The sequence below is a fragment of the Glycine max genome, chromosome 19 (assembly GCF_000004515.6).
Source record: "Glycine max cultivar Williams 82 chromosome 19, Glycine_max_v4.0, whole genome shotgun sequence".
Lineage (NCBI taxonomy): Eukaryota > Viridiplantae > Streptophyta > Magnoliopsida > Fabales > Fabaceae > Glycine > Glycine max.
In genome coordinates this window covers 33,058,407-33,075,970 of record NC_038255.2, presented here as the reverse complement: position 1 = coordinate 33,075,970, position 17,564 = coordinate 33,058,407, and the positions used below count along the sequence as shown (strand labels likewise).

The following is a 17,564-nucleotide window of genomic DNA, read 5'->3' as shown; positions in this document are numbered from 1 at the left end:
AACACAAAATTTGATAAATATATTTCCAAATAAATACAGGCCAATATAGTGACATTTGTCTCTGTAATGCTCACAATAACCAAAAAATTTCCTATGTCAACTAAGACTTTGTACATTGATTGCTTTGAACTTTAAGAAAATATGCTGCACATTTGTTTCCTTGTCTAACGTCGTTCCATCAAGAAACCACTACAAAATATTAAGAATACAAAGGGTGTATTTAATGAAGATGTAAAATCAATCACAATATTATTGAAATAGTAATTTCAAGTTGTTAAACCGAACATACCATGCTCCAATCATTCTTTAAACCCCCACTGACGATGTTCCACATCCAATGCATCATGCAATAGCCACACTCATACCCTCCGCTTTGAACATGGCTCTAAATTCAATATAAATAATAATTCAATCTAACAATTGTATTGAGGTTATCATTTGAAGATCAATACTGGAAAATAAGCATTAATTGCATCACTAACCTTGACTTCAATCCACTTAGGAGTTGCTTGATTATTTGTACCATTCGCAGTTGTGTTTGCTATCTTCATTGCACTGCTTATAATAATAGCATGATCAACGTCTATACGACGATAACAAATGGTTGACAAAAAATATTAGACTGCATATGAGGGACAATACAAAACTTTACTTGTTAATTGCATTTTTGATATGAGTATCAAGTTTCTTACGTAACGAACAAAACCATGCAACAACATTGATCGCAGGACACAGTACTACTAGTTGCCAATGGCCCCTACAAGAAACAATTATTAGGTACACAGAACTTCAACATTATTTATAACCATTTGAATTAATATTACTTACTGATTTAAGTAAGCTCCTAGGTACACCTCTCATTGAGATTCCTTGAGCCATGCTTGTAAGTAATGCTCACATTCAGCACGTCGGTCCTTTGCATGGTGTATCGATTGTGGCTCAAGGAATCCATACATGGAAGCATGACTCAAAGTTGAGCTCCACTCATCCAAAAACCTGCTTTGATAAAAAATACATAAAAATTGATACTCATGCATACCATACAGAATACTACTTATCAATGAATCATATTAAATTTACTTACAGCATCCATAACTATAGTATAGATATGTTCAAACATTTGTATCCTACTACTATTTCATTTACATCAGAGAATGTTAAGAAGAATGAAACATCAACATTTGGAAGCCCAAATTTGCTGCCATCCCACTTCAACTCAATGGGTGTGTCGTGCATGTAATATAGGGCTCTTAATCAGTTGACGCATCGGATCATGTTCAAAATCCTTCGTCCCCCTTTCATCTGTTTCAAGAAGTTTCTTTGGACTAGTATGGGACTCCTAAATGTGTAATGAAAACAAAAATTTACATAATGTCACAAACTAACATATATCAATGTAAACATGTGATGCAGCAAATATAATAACACCAAATTCACCTCATGTGATACTTTTTTCACAAGATTTGTTGGCCATGCAATGAATGTTTAAAGAGCCTGCCTGACATATTGAATCTCTGATGTCGGGAAGGGAACTTTGGTGTCACCTTCTATAACTTTGTCAACACTCACCCTTACAACATCATAAGCATAAGTGACATTGTGAATGGAAGACCCTCCCTCACATATTTTCCCCAAGGCCACCAACACCGTAGTATGTTGTCGTTGCACGTATAACCTCATAGTGGGTTTAAAACTCACATTTTTGTCGCCTGATGGGTCAACACCAGCAGTTTCTACATTACTTCCTTTAGTGCTAAGACGTGCAGCCAATGCCTGTAAATCCACCTCAATAAGGGGAGAGTATTGTGATCCTATCTAACTCAACTGAATGAAGATCTGACTGGACAACTCCTTCTTAAATTCCTCCAGACTCCTCTTGTGTTGTTTTTGATATTGATTCCTTACTTGTTCCTCTATGTTCCTAATAATGTCAACCCATTGTTGCTGCATTAGTGTTGCTGAGGAACTACTCGAGGTACGTGCTACCCTACCATAAAATTGAGTAAGGGTCATACCAGATCCCGCTGCACGAACTCGACTTGGATGTTCCGGTTTGCCAATGGCCATATTCAAGATTTCATCCCGACCATGGGGAACAAAACTACCTTGTGTCGTCTGCTCTTCTAATTAGTCCTATAAGAAGCACGACATATTGAAAGAGTTAATGAGGTAGTAATTATAAAGCAAACAAAAATTAGTTTCCAATTGATTATAATCATGCTGCAACTCACAATTCTATCCGAAATTTCTTGTGCCGCCTTTGATGTCATCTGGCCATATTGTTTGGTTCGAGCCATTTTCCACTTCACGTGCCTTTTAATGGGAGATGGCAGCTCCTCGAGATCAAACAATGGATTCTCAGTCAAAAGTGCCTCCTGTTGTCTTTGCTTTGATTTCTCATCTAACAATTTTTTCTCAAGCAAGTCATAACCCCCCCCCCCCCGAGACAGTACGTGGGGGCAGTCATTGTTTTTTTGACTATCCTGTGCCTTTTTCCGAATTTCCTGTCATTGACCATATATTATTTGCATGTATTTAATTGTTAAAAATGTATATTTCTAAACATATTTAAACTAAATTGAACAAAAATGTAACCTGCCAATTCGGGGTCTTACGACTTGCAACAAATTCATCCCAAGTTTGTTTATCCATACCATATTTTACTGAAGGATTTTCTTTCTGTCCGCCTTGCGTGTCAGCATAGACAAATTTAGTGGTTAGTGAAGACTTAAATTGCCTCCATCTAGTGGCCACCATGGACATTACCTTTTTCTTGGCCTTTTCGGCTTCTGGGATATCAAATTTAGCCTGCATTAAATATTCATCAGGTCAATTTTAGTGCATGTAAACATTTTTTCGAAAATAAACTCAATGTTTCAATACATCAAACTGTTAACGTGACTTACCAAAATGTCCCCCCATACCATGTCCTTAAGAGTTTCTCGCACATTTTTCCAATTGCTGTGGACAATCGGGATCTTTTCTCGAGCTAGGACCCTTAAAAAACTGTGGAACTTTTGCTTCTCTGGGCCTGATGCTCTTCCAGTTGCAGGATCCACAGTAACTGTTGGTCTAGGCTGATCTAAACTTCTTAAAGTCAGCCTTCTAAGACGTGTGCTTTGTCTTGTCTTCTTAGGTTGTGGCTCTGTATTACCATCTGACTGCGGAGGGGACCTTGGCGGTGTCACCATGACGCTGTCCAAATGAAACAAATTTTGATTAATTTGATAGGATTAAAAATAGCATGTACGCAACACAAAATAAATATGAATGTTACATATAACTCAATAACAAATAAAATAATAGTAACATTACATTGATACAAGGCGGTTAAGGAGCAATGTTCTCCCATAAACCTTCAGCATGATCATGACGAATCGCATGTACGTCATCCACCTCTGCTTGTTCACATATTGAAGGCATTTTTGTGCAAAAACGAGGAGTCTCACAAATGTCAAGGGATGCATCATGAATTTGTTCCCTAACACCAATTGGCCTTCCTTGTAGAACCACTGATAATCTACAATCATTTGGATCTTGGATGTAAAACACTTGCCTAGCTTGTTCTGCCATAATGAATGGTTCCTCCTTGTAACCTACCTTGTTAAGGTCTACTAAAGTGAATCCTATTTCATCTCTATCAACACCGGTATTTCCATTAACCCATTTACATTTAAATACTGGCACTCTGAATTGATTATAATCAAGCTCCCAAATTTCTTCAATAACTCCGAAGTAAGGCATTGAGGCTTCAATTGGGTTGTTATCAGATGCTCTAGAAAAGTGCTCAGAATGAGCCTCCACAATCACCTCACTATTCTGCACACTACTTTTATCATCTTGTGACTCTGTATAGAACGAATAATTGTTTATGTCATACCCCTTCCAAGTGGGGACATTTAGATTCGGACCAATAGCCAACAATCTTAATGTTTTGGAAGCATTGTCATCACTCATGATTGTTTCTTTAAACCAGTTTATGAAAGTTCTATTATGCTCTTGCATCAATTTCATCATGTTCAATTTTGGGTTAATAGATGTCAGATATTGTTTGTGAGTTTGTATGTATGGAACGACCTCTTGTGTGTTATTCAAGATATACAAATGCGCTTGTGACACATCTTGTCGACTCATGGTTACAACATTGTAGCCTCGTGTCCCTTGACCTCTTCGTGTCCGGTCATGACGACTTTTCGGTACCCCCACAACTTCAACTGTTTCCATGTACTGCGAACAAAACTCAATAGCTTCTTCAGCAACATACCTTTCTACAATAGAAGCTTCTGGTTGGTATTGATTTTTGGTATATCCCTTCAACACTTTCATGTAGCGTTCAACTGGATACATCCACTGCAAAAAAACCGGACCACACAACCGAATTTCCCTCACAAGATGAACAATTAGGTGAACCATGATGTCAAAAAATGATGGTGGGAAATACATCTCCAACTGACAAATGACAATGGCAGCCTCATTCTCTATGTCATCCAATTGTTGAGGATTAATGACTTTGCTACATATGGCATTAAAAAGGAAGCACAAACGGGTTATGGAAACCCTAAATTTGTCAGGCAAGATGCCGCGAATCGCAACAGGCAATAATTGTTGCATTAAGACATGGAAATCATGAGATTTCAAGCCAACCAACTTAAGATCATTGAGGGCGACAAGGCTCTTGATATTTGAAGAGTATCCTTGTGGAAATTTGACATTCCGCAGACATTGACAAAAACTTTTCTTCTCTACTGTTGACATTGTGTGGCATGCTGGGGGAAAATATGTTCGCCGACCTTGTGATATGGGATGCAATTGCTCTCGTATTCCCATGTCAACCAAGTCTTGACGACATTTCAAACTATCATTTGTCTTCCCTTTAATGTTAAGAAGAGTACCAATTAAACTATCACACACATTTTTCTCCACATGCATAACATCTAGACAATGACGCACATGTAGATCAGACCAGTATGGAAGATCAAAGAATATTAAGCGTTTCTTCCACATGTTGTTGGGAGATGATGTCTTCTTTTGGGACTTCCCAAACACGGTTACAATGTCCTTTACCCAATCATGAACTTCGTTTCCAGTTAATGGTTTCGGGGGGCCTTCATTCTCCTGACTTTCATTAAAAGCTTTTTTTAATCGTCGATAAGGGTGAAAAGCTTTCAGAAATCTTCAGTGTCTCGTATATATTGCCTTCTTTCCATGCTTGAGTTGGATGAAGCTTGTGCTTTTCTCACATATAGGACATGCATGATGCCCTTTCACACTGTATCCACTTAAATTTCCATATGCTGGAAAATCATTAATAGTACAAAACACCATTGCGTGTAACATGAACGTTTGCTGCACATTTGCATCCCACACATCTATCCCTTCTTCCCACAATTTTTTCAAGTCTTCGATCAACGGCGTAAAATACAAATCAATATCATTCCCTGGCTGCCTTGGACCCGTGATCATCATACACAGGATAATGTATTTACGCAAAATGCAAAACCAGGGGGGAAGGTTGTAAATCATCAGTAAAACTGGCCACGAACTGTGGTTGCTGCTTAAGTTACCATAAGGATTCATTCCATCAGAAGCAAGAGCAACCCTTAGGTTCCTTGGCTCGTCCCCAAACTCTGGATATAAACGATCAATTGGCTTCCACTATGGAGAATCAGCAGGATGTCGCAATAAGCCATCACTTTTTTTGTCCACTGAATGCCATGAAAGGTTTTTTTGCATCATGTCCATTATCAAACAATCGCTTAAACCATGGTATGATTGGAAGATACCAGCAAACCTTTGCAGGACGACAATTATTGGTTCTTGCATCATCAGTTAATTCGTCAGACTACACTTTGTATCGTGATACCCCACACGTGGGGCATTGCCGTAGTTTTGCATACTCATTTCTGTACAATATGCAATCATTAGGGCATGCATGGATCTTCTTGTACTCCATTCCCACTGGACACAAAATCTTTTTTGCCTCGTAGTGATTTTTTGGCAAAGTGTTATGTTCAGGAAGCATGTTCTTCAATAACAGCAGCAATTCACTGAAGCTTTTATGCTGATAACTGCGTGAAAGATGTGCACCCCGAATATAATGGCGTGTTGTAATCACGTTCTATTGTATCATATAGAGGTGCATGCGCTTGTTCAAAAGTATCCTTTCCAAGATCACGAATCATGTCCTCTATACCCTCACCACTGTCTTCGTGTACCGCCTGATACTGAGAAGCAATTGGAATGTCGAGCAATTCCCCATGCCATATCCATTTTATGTAATTCGGAATGATGCCGTAACATATCAGATGTGATCAGATTTCATTAATTGATTGTCGTCTACCATTAAGACATTTAACACACGGGCATAAATAATTGTCCCTCAAACTTTCAGCATTAAGTTGAGTAAATTGTAGAAATTGTTCCACCCCGTTCTCATACTCGTCACTAATGTGTTTTGCTTGCATCCAACTTCGATCCATCTTTCGTCTTTGCTATTCATCACAATCAATAAGTTCTCTGTCATGCATGCTAAACTCACTTTTTTGCATTAAAGGTGTGGCCCTATCCCATTCAAGAAGACATTTTTTATAGTTGAATCAAACGTATAGGTAAAATATCTTTTGAGTGATTTAAAGAAATTTCGGCAGCATTTCGCATTGGTCTTCAGGTACACAAGATGAAAGTGGTGAATGTGTGCATAATCACCGCAGTCAAATATGCACCCGAAGAACAATGTGAAATGGAGTATACCGAAATTTCTTCAAATCATTCAAAAGATAATTTACCTCTACGTATGATTCAACTATAAAAATATGTCATCCTAAACTGTCCAAACGAACAATTCAAGAATCAATACATCGATTAATCCAAACTATCCGTATTAATCGGTGTATCGAATCTCGAATGGGCAACTAAGGTTCACTCATAATGCAAGTAATAGTAACATGAAACAATACCGATATTTTAACAATGACATGTTACAATCACAACATTTTTAAAAATAGAGACATACCTCGAAAGATGCTGAGTATCAATGACAATGAGTGTGGGGATGTAGTTATATAGGACACACTAATACAAATTTCGTGATGACGAGATATAATCTGTACCATCAATGGGGGAAACTATCAGCTGAATCAATCATACTCAAATAACAATGCATCATGTTTAAGGTTTATAAAATAGTACAACTAGTAGAGATGTTTTTCTCATATTGGCTCACAACAGCATGAGTTGCAAGGTTGGTGACTCATCAATAGAATTATATATGTACATTCACATCCCGTATCACCTGTTTAATGATATCGGAGCATTGGATGACAAATTGATCACATATGATGCAGTTAATAAGTGACTAAAGGAATTATCACTCAAGCAAATTCAAAAAATAGTTGTTCCCCTCTTTTTCTGATGACACGATATGCAAAGAAACTTGTATTGTTAATCCTATAGCAACTGCATTTGTTTATTGTCAGACCAATGATGGTTGGTGCTGCCCCATGAGCACTAAGCATTGCTTCAGCCAAAGTCTATATGGGGGGAAAATTAATAACTTCTACCTACCAGAGTAAACTGAATTGCATTGTTGGAGCCAACTGTATTATATTCACTTTGTTGGCTTCATTTCATGTAATCCCCAATTCCTAATTGTTGTTGAATCAGAATAAGATAAAATGTAAGTCATTTTTTGGTCTATTTAACTTTGATTCTGACCAACTTATGGTATGTTTGAATTTCATACTTTTGTAGTCTACAATAAGGGGAAATTTTAGCATTAATCACATTCGGTTATGCTTAGTATAAAATTTTAGACTACTACTATAAGGAATGACAACATCAATTGCCATTTGGAGGACTAGGGACCATGCAACCTGTAGGATTGTGCAACTATATAACATGACATCCCTGTCTTTCATACAAAAAAATGAGTATGAAATTTATATTCAAACCCATGTGCACAAGTGGGATACCTTTTAGAATGAATGTAACCATTGTTAGATGTTGTAGGGAAAAGGGTTTCAAAGCACATGAGGAATGAAGAGGAAATAAGAGCTCTTCAAAGTTGAGGGGAGTATCAAAAAGTGGTTGATCCTTTTTCCTATCTAACTAAGATTTTCTTCTATTCCCACTTCTCATCAACATGTTTTTGTCAGTATCTTTGATGGTGCGGTTGAGAGTGAAACATCTACAATTTAGCCCTTGTTTGTTTATGGTATTCAAACACAGTTTTTCAGTTTGTAAAGTTTGTTTGTCTTTTCTACTGCATTTGCATGTGTCCCTTAAACATAATTTTTGTTGTCTGGCCTTACAGGTACATACCAGTAATACCATTGGTTCTTGTCAATGGTAGTCAACGAATTGGGATAGACTGCAGTTCTTACATTCCCAATTATAATCCAAGGGAAATCATTGCCAATGTTAGGCGTTTATTGAGTGGGGAGACAATGGTGCCAATGGATCCATGGTACAAAGGATTCAAAGGAACCATTGAGACAAGCCCCAAGGAAGGTGGATACGTAGTCAATGGCTCAATGATAGAACCTTATCTCAAGATGAAGTGAAGCTTAAGAAATCACTTCAAGAACAACTCTGGAATGCAGCTTATGCATTTGAATCTATGCTGAGACAAAAGGATAGAATGAAGTGGTTAAAAGAAGGGGACAACAACTCTAACTATTTTCATAGATTGATTAATCATAGAAGGAGACACAATGCTATTCAAGGTCTGCTCATAGATGGTGTGTGGGTTCATGAGCCTAGCAGTGTTAAAAATGCAGCCCTAAATTATTTCAAGGACAAATTTTCTGAGGAGAATTTTAGTAGACCAACCTTGGATGGTGTTCAGTTTCCATCTCTTGGCCAAAGAGAGAAGGAAAGTCTTGTAGCTAGATTTTCTGAATTGGAGATTAAATCAGCTGTATGGGATTGTGGTGGGGACAAAAGTCCTGGTCCGGATGGCTTAAATTTCAATTTCATCAAGCAATTTTGGGAGATTTTGAAACCTGATTTTATTAGGTTCATGGATGAGTTTTACATCAATGGCACTTTCCCAAAAGGAAGCAATGAATCTTTCCTAGCCCTTATTCCCAAGCTCAATGACCCTCAATCTCTTAATGATTATAGACCCATCTCTCTTATAGGTTGTATCTATAAAATTATGGCCAAAGTTCTGGCTAAAAGGCTGGCCCTTGTGTTGCCTCATCTCATTGATGAAAGGCAAATAACTTTTATGAAGGGGAGACACATCCTCCATGGTGTGCTGATTGCTAACGAGGTTATAGCTGAAGCTAAGTCAAAAAACAAACCTTGTATGGTCTTCAAAGTGGACTTTGAAAAGGCGTATGATTCGGTTTATTGGGGCTTTCTAAATTACATGTTGATGAGGATGGGATTTTGTGAAAGATGGAGGAAATGGATAAATGGTTGTATGTCTACTGCAACTATATCCATTTTAATTAATGGAAGTCCCACTAGGGAGTTTGCCCCTAAGAGAGGCTTAAGGCAGGGTGATCCCCTACCACCTTTGTTTTTTAATATAGTAGTGGAAGGCCTTACAAGTTTGATGAGGACAACCATATCTAAGAACCTTTTCAACAGCTACCAAGTGGGAAGTCAAAAGGAGGAAGTTAACATACTCCAATATGCAGATGATACTCTGCTTTTTGGGGCTGCCACTAAGGATAATATTAAAGTCTTAAAAATTATCCTGAGGTGTTTTGAGATGGTTTCTGGTCTCAAGATAAATTATGCTAAAAGCCATTTCGGTTGTGTGGGCAAATCAGAGGGTTCGTGTAGGGATGCAGCTCAATTTCTTAATTGAAGCCAGCTGGAAATTCCTTTCTCTGATCTTAGAATTCTAGTAGGGGTGAGTTCTAAAAGCTGGGTTGTGTGGCAGCCTATTATCAGGAAGTTTGAGGCCAAGCTTGCAAAATGGAAGCAAAAATGTCTCTCTATGGGTGAAAGAATAACCCTCATTAATTCAGTTTTAACAACATTACCCATTTACTTGCTGTCTTTTTTTAGAATCCCTAAAAAAGTGGTGCAAAAGATAGTTGCTATTCAGAGAAATTTTCTATGGGGAGGTGATATTGAGGCCAACAAGATCCCTTGGGTGAAATGGGACACAGTTTGTCTTCCTAAGAACAAAGGGGGGTTAGGGATTAAAGACTTGATCAAATTTAATGAGGTTTTGCTTGGCAAATGGGGTTGGGAGTTGACTAATAATCAGAACCAGCTATAGGCAAGAATTTTATTGTCTAAATATGGTGGTTGGAATGCATTGCTCTCTGGTAGAAATAGTAGTGATCTCTCCCATTGGTGGAAAGACCTAAAAATTGTATTTCAGCAGCAGGACAACAATAGCATCACCAATAATTTGAGATGCAGGATGGGTTGTGGGGACAAAATCAGATTTTGGAAGGACAAGTGGATGGGTGATGATTTAACCCTTCAAGACAAATATTCTACTCTATATCAAATGAGTAGACAACAAAATTCTACAATCAATTTAATGGGTGACTTTGTTGAGGATAGATGGGAATGGAAGCTAAACTAAAGGAGAAACTTTTTTGACCATGAAATTGACATGGTAGCAGCATTCTTGGCTGAGATTGAGAATGTCCACATCCAGCATTCCAACATGGATATTCTAACCTGGAGGGCTGACCCTAGTGGCATTTATTCCACAAAGTCAGCTTATAAACTCTTGAAGGAAGCTGACAGTGCTGCTATTGAGGACAATGCATCAAAGATCATTTGGAATCTGAAAATTCCTCCAAGAGCAATTGCTTTCTCATGGAGGTTATTCAAAAACAGATTACCTACTAGGGCTAACCTGAGAAGGAGACAGGTGGATATGCCTTCCTATAGATGTCCTTTATGTGAATCTGAAGAGGAAAATGCCAGCTATGTAATGTTCACTTGCAACAAAACTAGGATTCTGTGGTGGGATGCTTTGAGAAGGGTTAATAGAGTGGGCCCTTTTCCCATAGAGCCAAAGAATCACTTTCTGCAATTCTCTCACTGGAATAGGAAAAGCAACACAAACAAGAGATGGGAGGTTTTATGGATAGCCTTGTCCATGACTATTTGGAAACAGAAATAGCATGGTTTTCAATAACCAGATTTTCAATCCTAAAAAAGTCATGGATGAAGCTTTATTCCATACATGGTCCTGGTTAAAATGTATGGAGAAAGGCTTTCAAACACATTTCAACCATTGGTCAACTAACTTGAAGGACAAATTATCTTAGAGGGGAGTTTGACCTATCTTGTTAGCTTATTTGTATTTGTCTTTTCTAGTTGGGTTTGGCTCATCAATGCCTTTGTAATTTCTTGTTATGTATTTCAGTACACCTAGTACTGAATCTTATTATTAATGCAATATTTATTTTTGTTGTGCAAAAAAAAAAAAACGTAGTCAATGGCTCAGTGGAGGAAATAAATGAACACAATTTCAAAATCACTGAGCTGCCTATCCCCAAATGGACCAAAGATTACAAGCAGTTCCTTGACTCTATAACTAATGGGTCACCTAATGTCAACGATCCTTTATGTCATGTAATAACCTGACCTAAAAACATTTCATCACCATGCACACAGTAAATTAACCCGTGTCAACTTTTCATAAGATAATTTTCTTTTTTCAGGATTTCAGGCAGAACGGTGATGATGCAACTGTAAACATAGAAGTTAGGATGAAGCTTGAAAAAATAGTGGGCATCATGCAAGAGGGTCTGCTTAAGAAGTTTAAACTCACATCCTCTATTAGCAAAAACAACATGCATCTATTTGACACAAAAGGCAAAATTAAGAAATATGACAATTCAGAACAAAGTACAACCTTTATCATGTTAAGTTTTGAATAAGATCAATTAACAATAATGTTTCACACGCTCACTGTTTTATGTGAATTCTTATGCAGTTCTTCAAGAGTTCTTCCCCCTCCAGCTGGAGTATTATGAGAGAAGGAAGGTGAGTTTTGTGTTTAGTAATAGGCAGGTCCAGGTCTTTAGATTCCAAACCCTCTATTAATGTGGACTAAAATGCAATTTGGGTATGCAGAACCATATATTGAACAACCTTGAACGATTTTTGCTGATTTTGGATAACAAACCTAGGTTTATATTAGGGGTTGTGAATGGAGAAATGATTGTAAGCAACAAGAAGAAAGCTGATTTGATGATTGAGTTGCAGCAGAAAGGTTTGACTCCCATGCCTAGGAAAGGTAAATCTGCAGAACCCCGAGTAGCTGGGGCAAATGAAGATCAAGAAGATAACAACAACACTACAGAGCAGGAGAAGAAACTTCTTAAGGAAGTTAAGGTATTAGCATTGTTTCAAATTACTCGATTTTAGATTCTTTAAACTGAAATGAATCATAAAATTAGAAATGATTGGAGCTATTCATAGTTTTGTATCCATCTTAATTATTTTCTGTATGAGGACAAAGACTTCTAAATTTTCTTACGATATAGTTTCCCTTTCATACCTTCATGTTGTTGGAGAGGAGACCTTATAAATTGAAACTTCATTACTCAATAACATCTATTTTTTATGTCAAAATATGTCCTGCATATTCAGCATCATTTGCTATGATACATTACTTGTATTAATTAATAAATTGTAGACTATATCAGTTAGTTGCATTGATAAGTAAGTTTAGATAATATTATACTTTGTCTTAATTTCGAATTGCGCTTATATGTTCTTCTTTTTGCCTTGCTCTCCGGATGAAGAGAGGTTACGACCTATTTATGAGGAAAAGTTCAAGAGACTGAAAACATTGGATAATCTAGGAGTAGAATGTAGTAAAATTGATGGTACTAGGGTATCAATAAGGAAGCTGCAAACAAAAATCAATATTTGCACCAGAACTGCTGAAACTTTAATGGGAAGAATACATAAATTGAGGGATAATGAATTGCAGCCTCAACTTGTAGCATTGATTAACGGGTATCAAATTGCTTCACTTATTCACTATGCTGATATTTATCTGTCATTTAGGAAAGATTGCATTGTCAGTACAATCCTGTGTTTAATTTAAAGCTATTTTAGAAAATTCAGGCATTATCTCCATATGTTAACTTTTTAGTAGGACTATATGTGCACTTGCAGAGACTGTGTTGGTCTTTATACACATAAAAATGGTTTTAAAGAGTTAATACAATGTGAAAAAATCACCTGTTGCTGAGATGGAACTAAAGAAAATTCAAAGGTGGGTATATATGTATGTTTTCTTTTTCTTTCTCATGATCATATAATCACTCGGCTCCTCAATATAAATTTTTTAGATTGTGTGCGTGTTTATTTAGGTAGTGTTTCACTTAACTTTTTTTAGGTTCTCTTCTCTTTAAAAACAGAAGTTAGGTCAAAAGAATTGATAGTGTTTTTGTTGGGGGGTATGAAGAGAAAGGTGAAAGATAGAAGTGGCAGGAATGTAGGGGATGGGTCCAATGAGGAGGGGCAGGGTTTGCCACCTAACCCACCAACAGGTATCGTGCATTAGGATGAAACTCTTTCGCATCAAGCATTATCCCTTATTGCATCAGTTTCAGCCCAGCCCAGCCTGACCCCTATCTGATGATGCCTTTGTGTGTGTGTATAACTATGTGATGAGGGATGAAAAGTCAATCTAAGCTTGTTGTTGTTGTTGTCATTATGACCCCACCGGTCACCAGAGCTGGTTTTTTTTGTCATTTTCCTTACCATATATATGTCCATCTACTTGCCACATTACCACTGGCTCCTCTCACTATAGCTACTTCCAACTTCCTCCAAAAGGGCCCCCCCCCCCCCCCCCCCCCCCCCCCCCCCTTATTATACATATATATAAATGTACATACAATTGGATAATAAAAAAAATTCAAATCTCTTAAAATAAAGCCAAACCACTTTTATGTATTTACATGTATGTATATTTATATGATTTAAGCAAGTGCAACCCGTCTAGTTAATTTGCTAGCTCTACTATTATGCCCAACATTAATAGAACCATACTACATAGCCAACTATTAGTAATGCTTGTTCAAAGATTTGCTATGTTTAGTTTCAGCTTCTTTTTTTTAAGGTGTTTTTGTTGTAGATACATTGTTGCCAAGCATGCTTCTATTGTGAAAGAGCTTAGACCGGGGGATTTTGATCCTAATGAGAAGTTCTGGACGAGGTTTCCGTCGGAAGGGTCTAAGTTTACACCCCAGCACCATTCAGTGGACTTCAGGTGGAAAGACTATTGTCCCATGGTGTTTAGGTGTGTGAATAGTAGCAATTTTCTTCTGTGTTGGTTTTCTTTTTTGCATTGATTGATGTGTTTTTTTTTCTTAGTAAGGAAAGATTGGTTATTGGTTGTGGATGGTATACTAATTGTCTCTGTGTCTTGGTGGTTACTTGTTGGTTGATTAGGGTATTTAGACATCTAAGGGAATTATTTTACATGCTTGCTATTTGTGGAAGTGACACACTTAGGGAGATGTCTTCTCCGGGCAAAAGTGGAAGCATCTTTTATCTCACTCAAGACGATCGCTTCATAATTAAGACTGTCAAGAAGTCTAAAGTCAAGGTTAGTTGGTTGGAATGCATTCATTAATTTGAAGACACTATAATTTACTAAGGTCAAATTTTGCTTTCAGCTTTGGTTGGTTACTTTGTTCTTTTATGTGTGTTCAATTGTGATTAATTGGTGTCTATGTCAGGTGCTCATAAGGATGCTTCCAAGTTACTACCAACATGTTTTTTAATGCAAGAACTCCTTGGTGACGGCATTCCTGGGCGTGCATTGTGTCAAACCTGTTGGAGGTCAAAAGGTATGGTTTCAGATTTGAGTTTTGTTTTGCAGCTGTAATTATGGTGGTTTACCATCTAAATGCTTGTTAAAATTTAATGAAAAGTTGTGATGCTATTGATAAAACAAACTCGGTTTATTGTAATGGGCAATGTGTTTTGCTCGGAGTACCAGATCCACAAGAGGTTTGACCTCAAAGGCTCTTCTCATGGTCGATCAACAGATAAGCCAAGGGAACAAATTGATGAGACTACCACTCTCAAAGACCTTGATCTTAACTTTGTCTTTCGCCTTGAACAGTCTTGGTTTCAAGAGCTTATATGGTATAGATTTTGCCAAGTTGCACATTCTTTTACTTTCTAAGTTTTAATTTTGTATTTTCTTACTTAAGAGTTGGTTTTATATAATGGATTGTGCTTAAGCAACTTGGTAGAGATTGTGAGTTCCTGGAAGTAGAGGGAATCATGGATTACAATCTTCTAATTGGCCTGCATTTTCGTGATGATAGCTCAGTTGATGAAATGAAAAGTTCACCTCGCAGTTCTCATTCAGGTATTTGTATAGTTTTTGTAGTTCTTTGATTCCTCTTCAAATGTTAAATCATCCTGGTGGGAAATAAAATCTTCTGGGTTATTGATTTACCAGGCAACAGAGACATGTTTGATAATGAGATGCTCACATGTTGGTAAGTTCTTTTGTATTTATTCATATTTGAGCTTCCTTCTTGTTATAAATTTATTAATTGTTTTAAATTGTTCTCAAACTCCTTTGATTTTTCATACATTATCTAATAGAAGAAAATGGTTGGATATCTGGAGAAATCTTGATTCACTTTGTGTCAGTTTCTGGCTTGAACTATTAATGCAAATTCCAACTCAACATGTCGTGTACAAATACAGTCAAACAGGAGAATCTGGATTGATTTAACTATACACCAATTCTCAGTTACTATCCTAGATGATTTATAGGGGGGATAACATTTTTGTCTTTAACATCGTTCTCTTTTTTTATTTTGTACCCTTGGTGGCAATTACTTGTATCCATGTGTCGTGTCCTTCATATGGTCTCGGGTTTAGAACATGCAGAGAGACTAAATGCTTTCTGTTTCAAAATTTCAATTTGGCCCATGCGCTTGCAAAATGCCAAGAGGATGTGGCCGCAAGTTGGCTAGAAACAAATCAGTAGCTGATGAATGAGCAATATATTTGCCATTCTCTAGTCCTGTCCATTTATGATTTAGGGGTGACTTATTGATTTCTTTTTAAGAATATGATCGCAATGGCTGAGAATTGAGATGCCCCGAAAGTGACCTCAGTTGTACTACTAAATTTGGAGTTAGTTTTGTTGACATTTGAAGCAAATGCTGGTGGTGTTTTTTTTTTTGTTTGTTTTTTTAGGTAAGGGCATACATTTCTTTTCAACAGCCAAATGGTAGCTGACAAGGATTTTGATGGATCAGAAAGTTTTCTATGACATGAAACTTGGTAGATATGTTTGCGTGCCAGATGATAAAATTTTTCATTGTTTGCAAACGTTCCACCATTTTTTTTCTTTTGTATTTCAAACCTAAGTGCATGGTATATTAATCTAGTTACTTTCAGGAAAATGATTACTACTTATAGACTCAGTAATTTTGTTTCTGTTTGGCCTGACATATGGTTTGGATCCAAATTATGCAAATTCTTGATCCATAATTGTGATTCTTAATATTCCAGGGGACCTCTAATCCAGCTGGATCATGGAACATGCCTGCCACAGCTGAGAGTGTGCAAGGCTGGATTGGATCACCAAACAACTAGTGGAAGTAGTAATAGCCAGATCTCTGATGTAATCCTCTACTTTGGAATCATTGACATTCTCCAAGACTATTATATTAGCAAAAAGATAGAACATGCATATAGAAGTCACTACAAGTGGACTCCACTTCTATCTCAGCTGATGATCCCAAGCTATACTCCAAAAGGTTTAGGGATTTCATTCACAGAATCTTTGTAGAGGATAAATGACAAATGATATGGTTGGAGACCAAAGGAGTATAGAATGCGAACCGGAACCAACTCTGGCTTACTAAGGTGGCATTCCATGCACTAGGAAATGCTACAAACATGGGTGATCTAAACACACATATAGATTGGAAAACATCATGGTTGTTGATGGCTAAATTTTTGTCATAGCCATTGAAAACTTTATTGTTAACACAGATGGGGGAGGAGACAATTTGGACACTAATGACATTTTTTTCACTTTAGTTTGGGAGGGAGAGGGATTGTCACACTAGCTTGTACAGGGTATGTGATTAGAGTTCTTTTTTTATTTTATTGCTTTTGTTATGGATGTAGACATTGTGGGGTGTGGAGAGAGATTCAAATTGACTCAGGAGAGGGGATAATAACTGTACAGACAGTCAAAAGATTGATAAATAGAATTGAATTGAACATACCATTTTTGGTTAGAGCAATCAAAAAGAGTTGAGCAAGAAAGAAGAGTTCCAAGAGGCCCCCCCTTGTAGCCCTCAACTGATGTGCATTCAAACAGGTTTTTTTAAAACTTTTGCAGCAATGCATGAAAAGAAGAGAAAAGCGGATTGGGGAGCTATGGGTTTCCTGATCCTTGTAGCCAACTATTTTGAGAAAAGCAAGTGCAACCCTTGTAGCCAACTCTCTGCAATATTGTGCTATTCTTTTGGATTTGGAGTAGTATAATAGATTGGGGAGCGAAATTGCACAAAAGGAATGAAGTTGATGACTTCAATCAACCATTTTAATTTAAATTTCACTAAAATTAG

At 37.2% G+C, this 17,564-nt stretch overlaps 1 protein-coding gene across 2 annotated transcripts; it reads left to right on the top strand.

Moving 5' to 3' along the window:
- Nucleotides 1–13,831: 13,831 nt before the first annotated feature.
- On the top strand, nt 13,832–17,216 carry LOC102663399 (phosphatidylinositol 4-phosphate 5-kinase 3-like). Of its 2 annotated transcripts, none has more exons than XM_041012437.1 (6): nt 13,832–14,248; nt 14,401–14,557; nt 14,691–15,102; nt 15,288–15,331; nt 15,425–15,464; nt 16,495–17,216. In XM_041012437.1, the coding sequence occupies exons 3-6, from the start codon at nt 14,891–14,893 to the stop codon at nt 16,772–16,774; spliced, it is 576 nt and encodes a 191-aa protein (XP_040868371.1). In that variant the 5' UTR covers nt 13,832–14,248; nt 14,401–14,557; nt 14,691–14,890; the 3' UTR covers nt 16,775–17,216. The 2 variants fall into 2 exon arrangements, with proteins under 2 accessions (XP_040868371.1, XP_040868372.1); XM_041012438.1 differs by having other exon boundaries at nt 15,213–15,331.
- Nucleotides 17,217–17,564: the final 348 nt, after the last annotated feature.

Coding starts and splice junctions, on each gene's coding strand:
- LOC102663399 (XM_041012437.1), top strand. CDS start 14,891: ATGCTATTGATAAAACAAACTCGGTTTATTGTAATGGGCAATGTGTTT. Junction 15,103..15,287: donor TGGTTTCAAGAGCTTATATG/GTATAGATTTTG, acceptor TCGTGATGATAG/CTCAGTTGATGAAATGAAAA. Junction 15,332..15,424: donor ACCTCGCAGTTCTCATTCAG/GTATTTGTATAG, acceptor TTGATTTACCAG/GCAACAGAGACATGTTTGAT.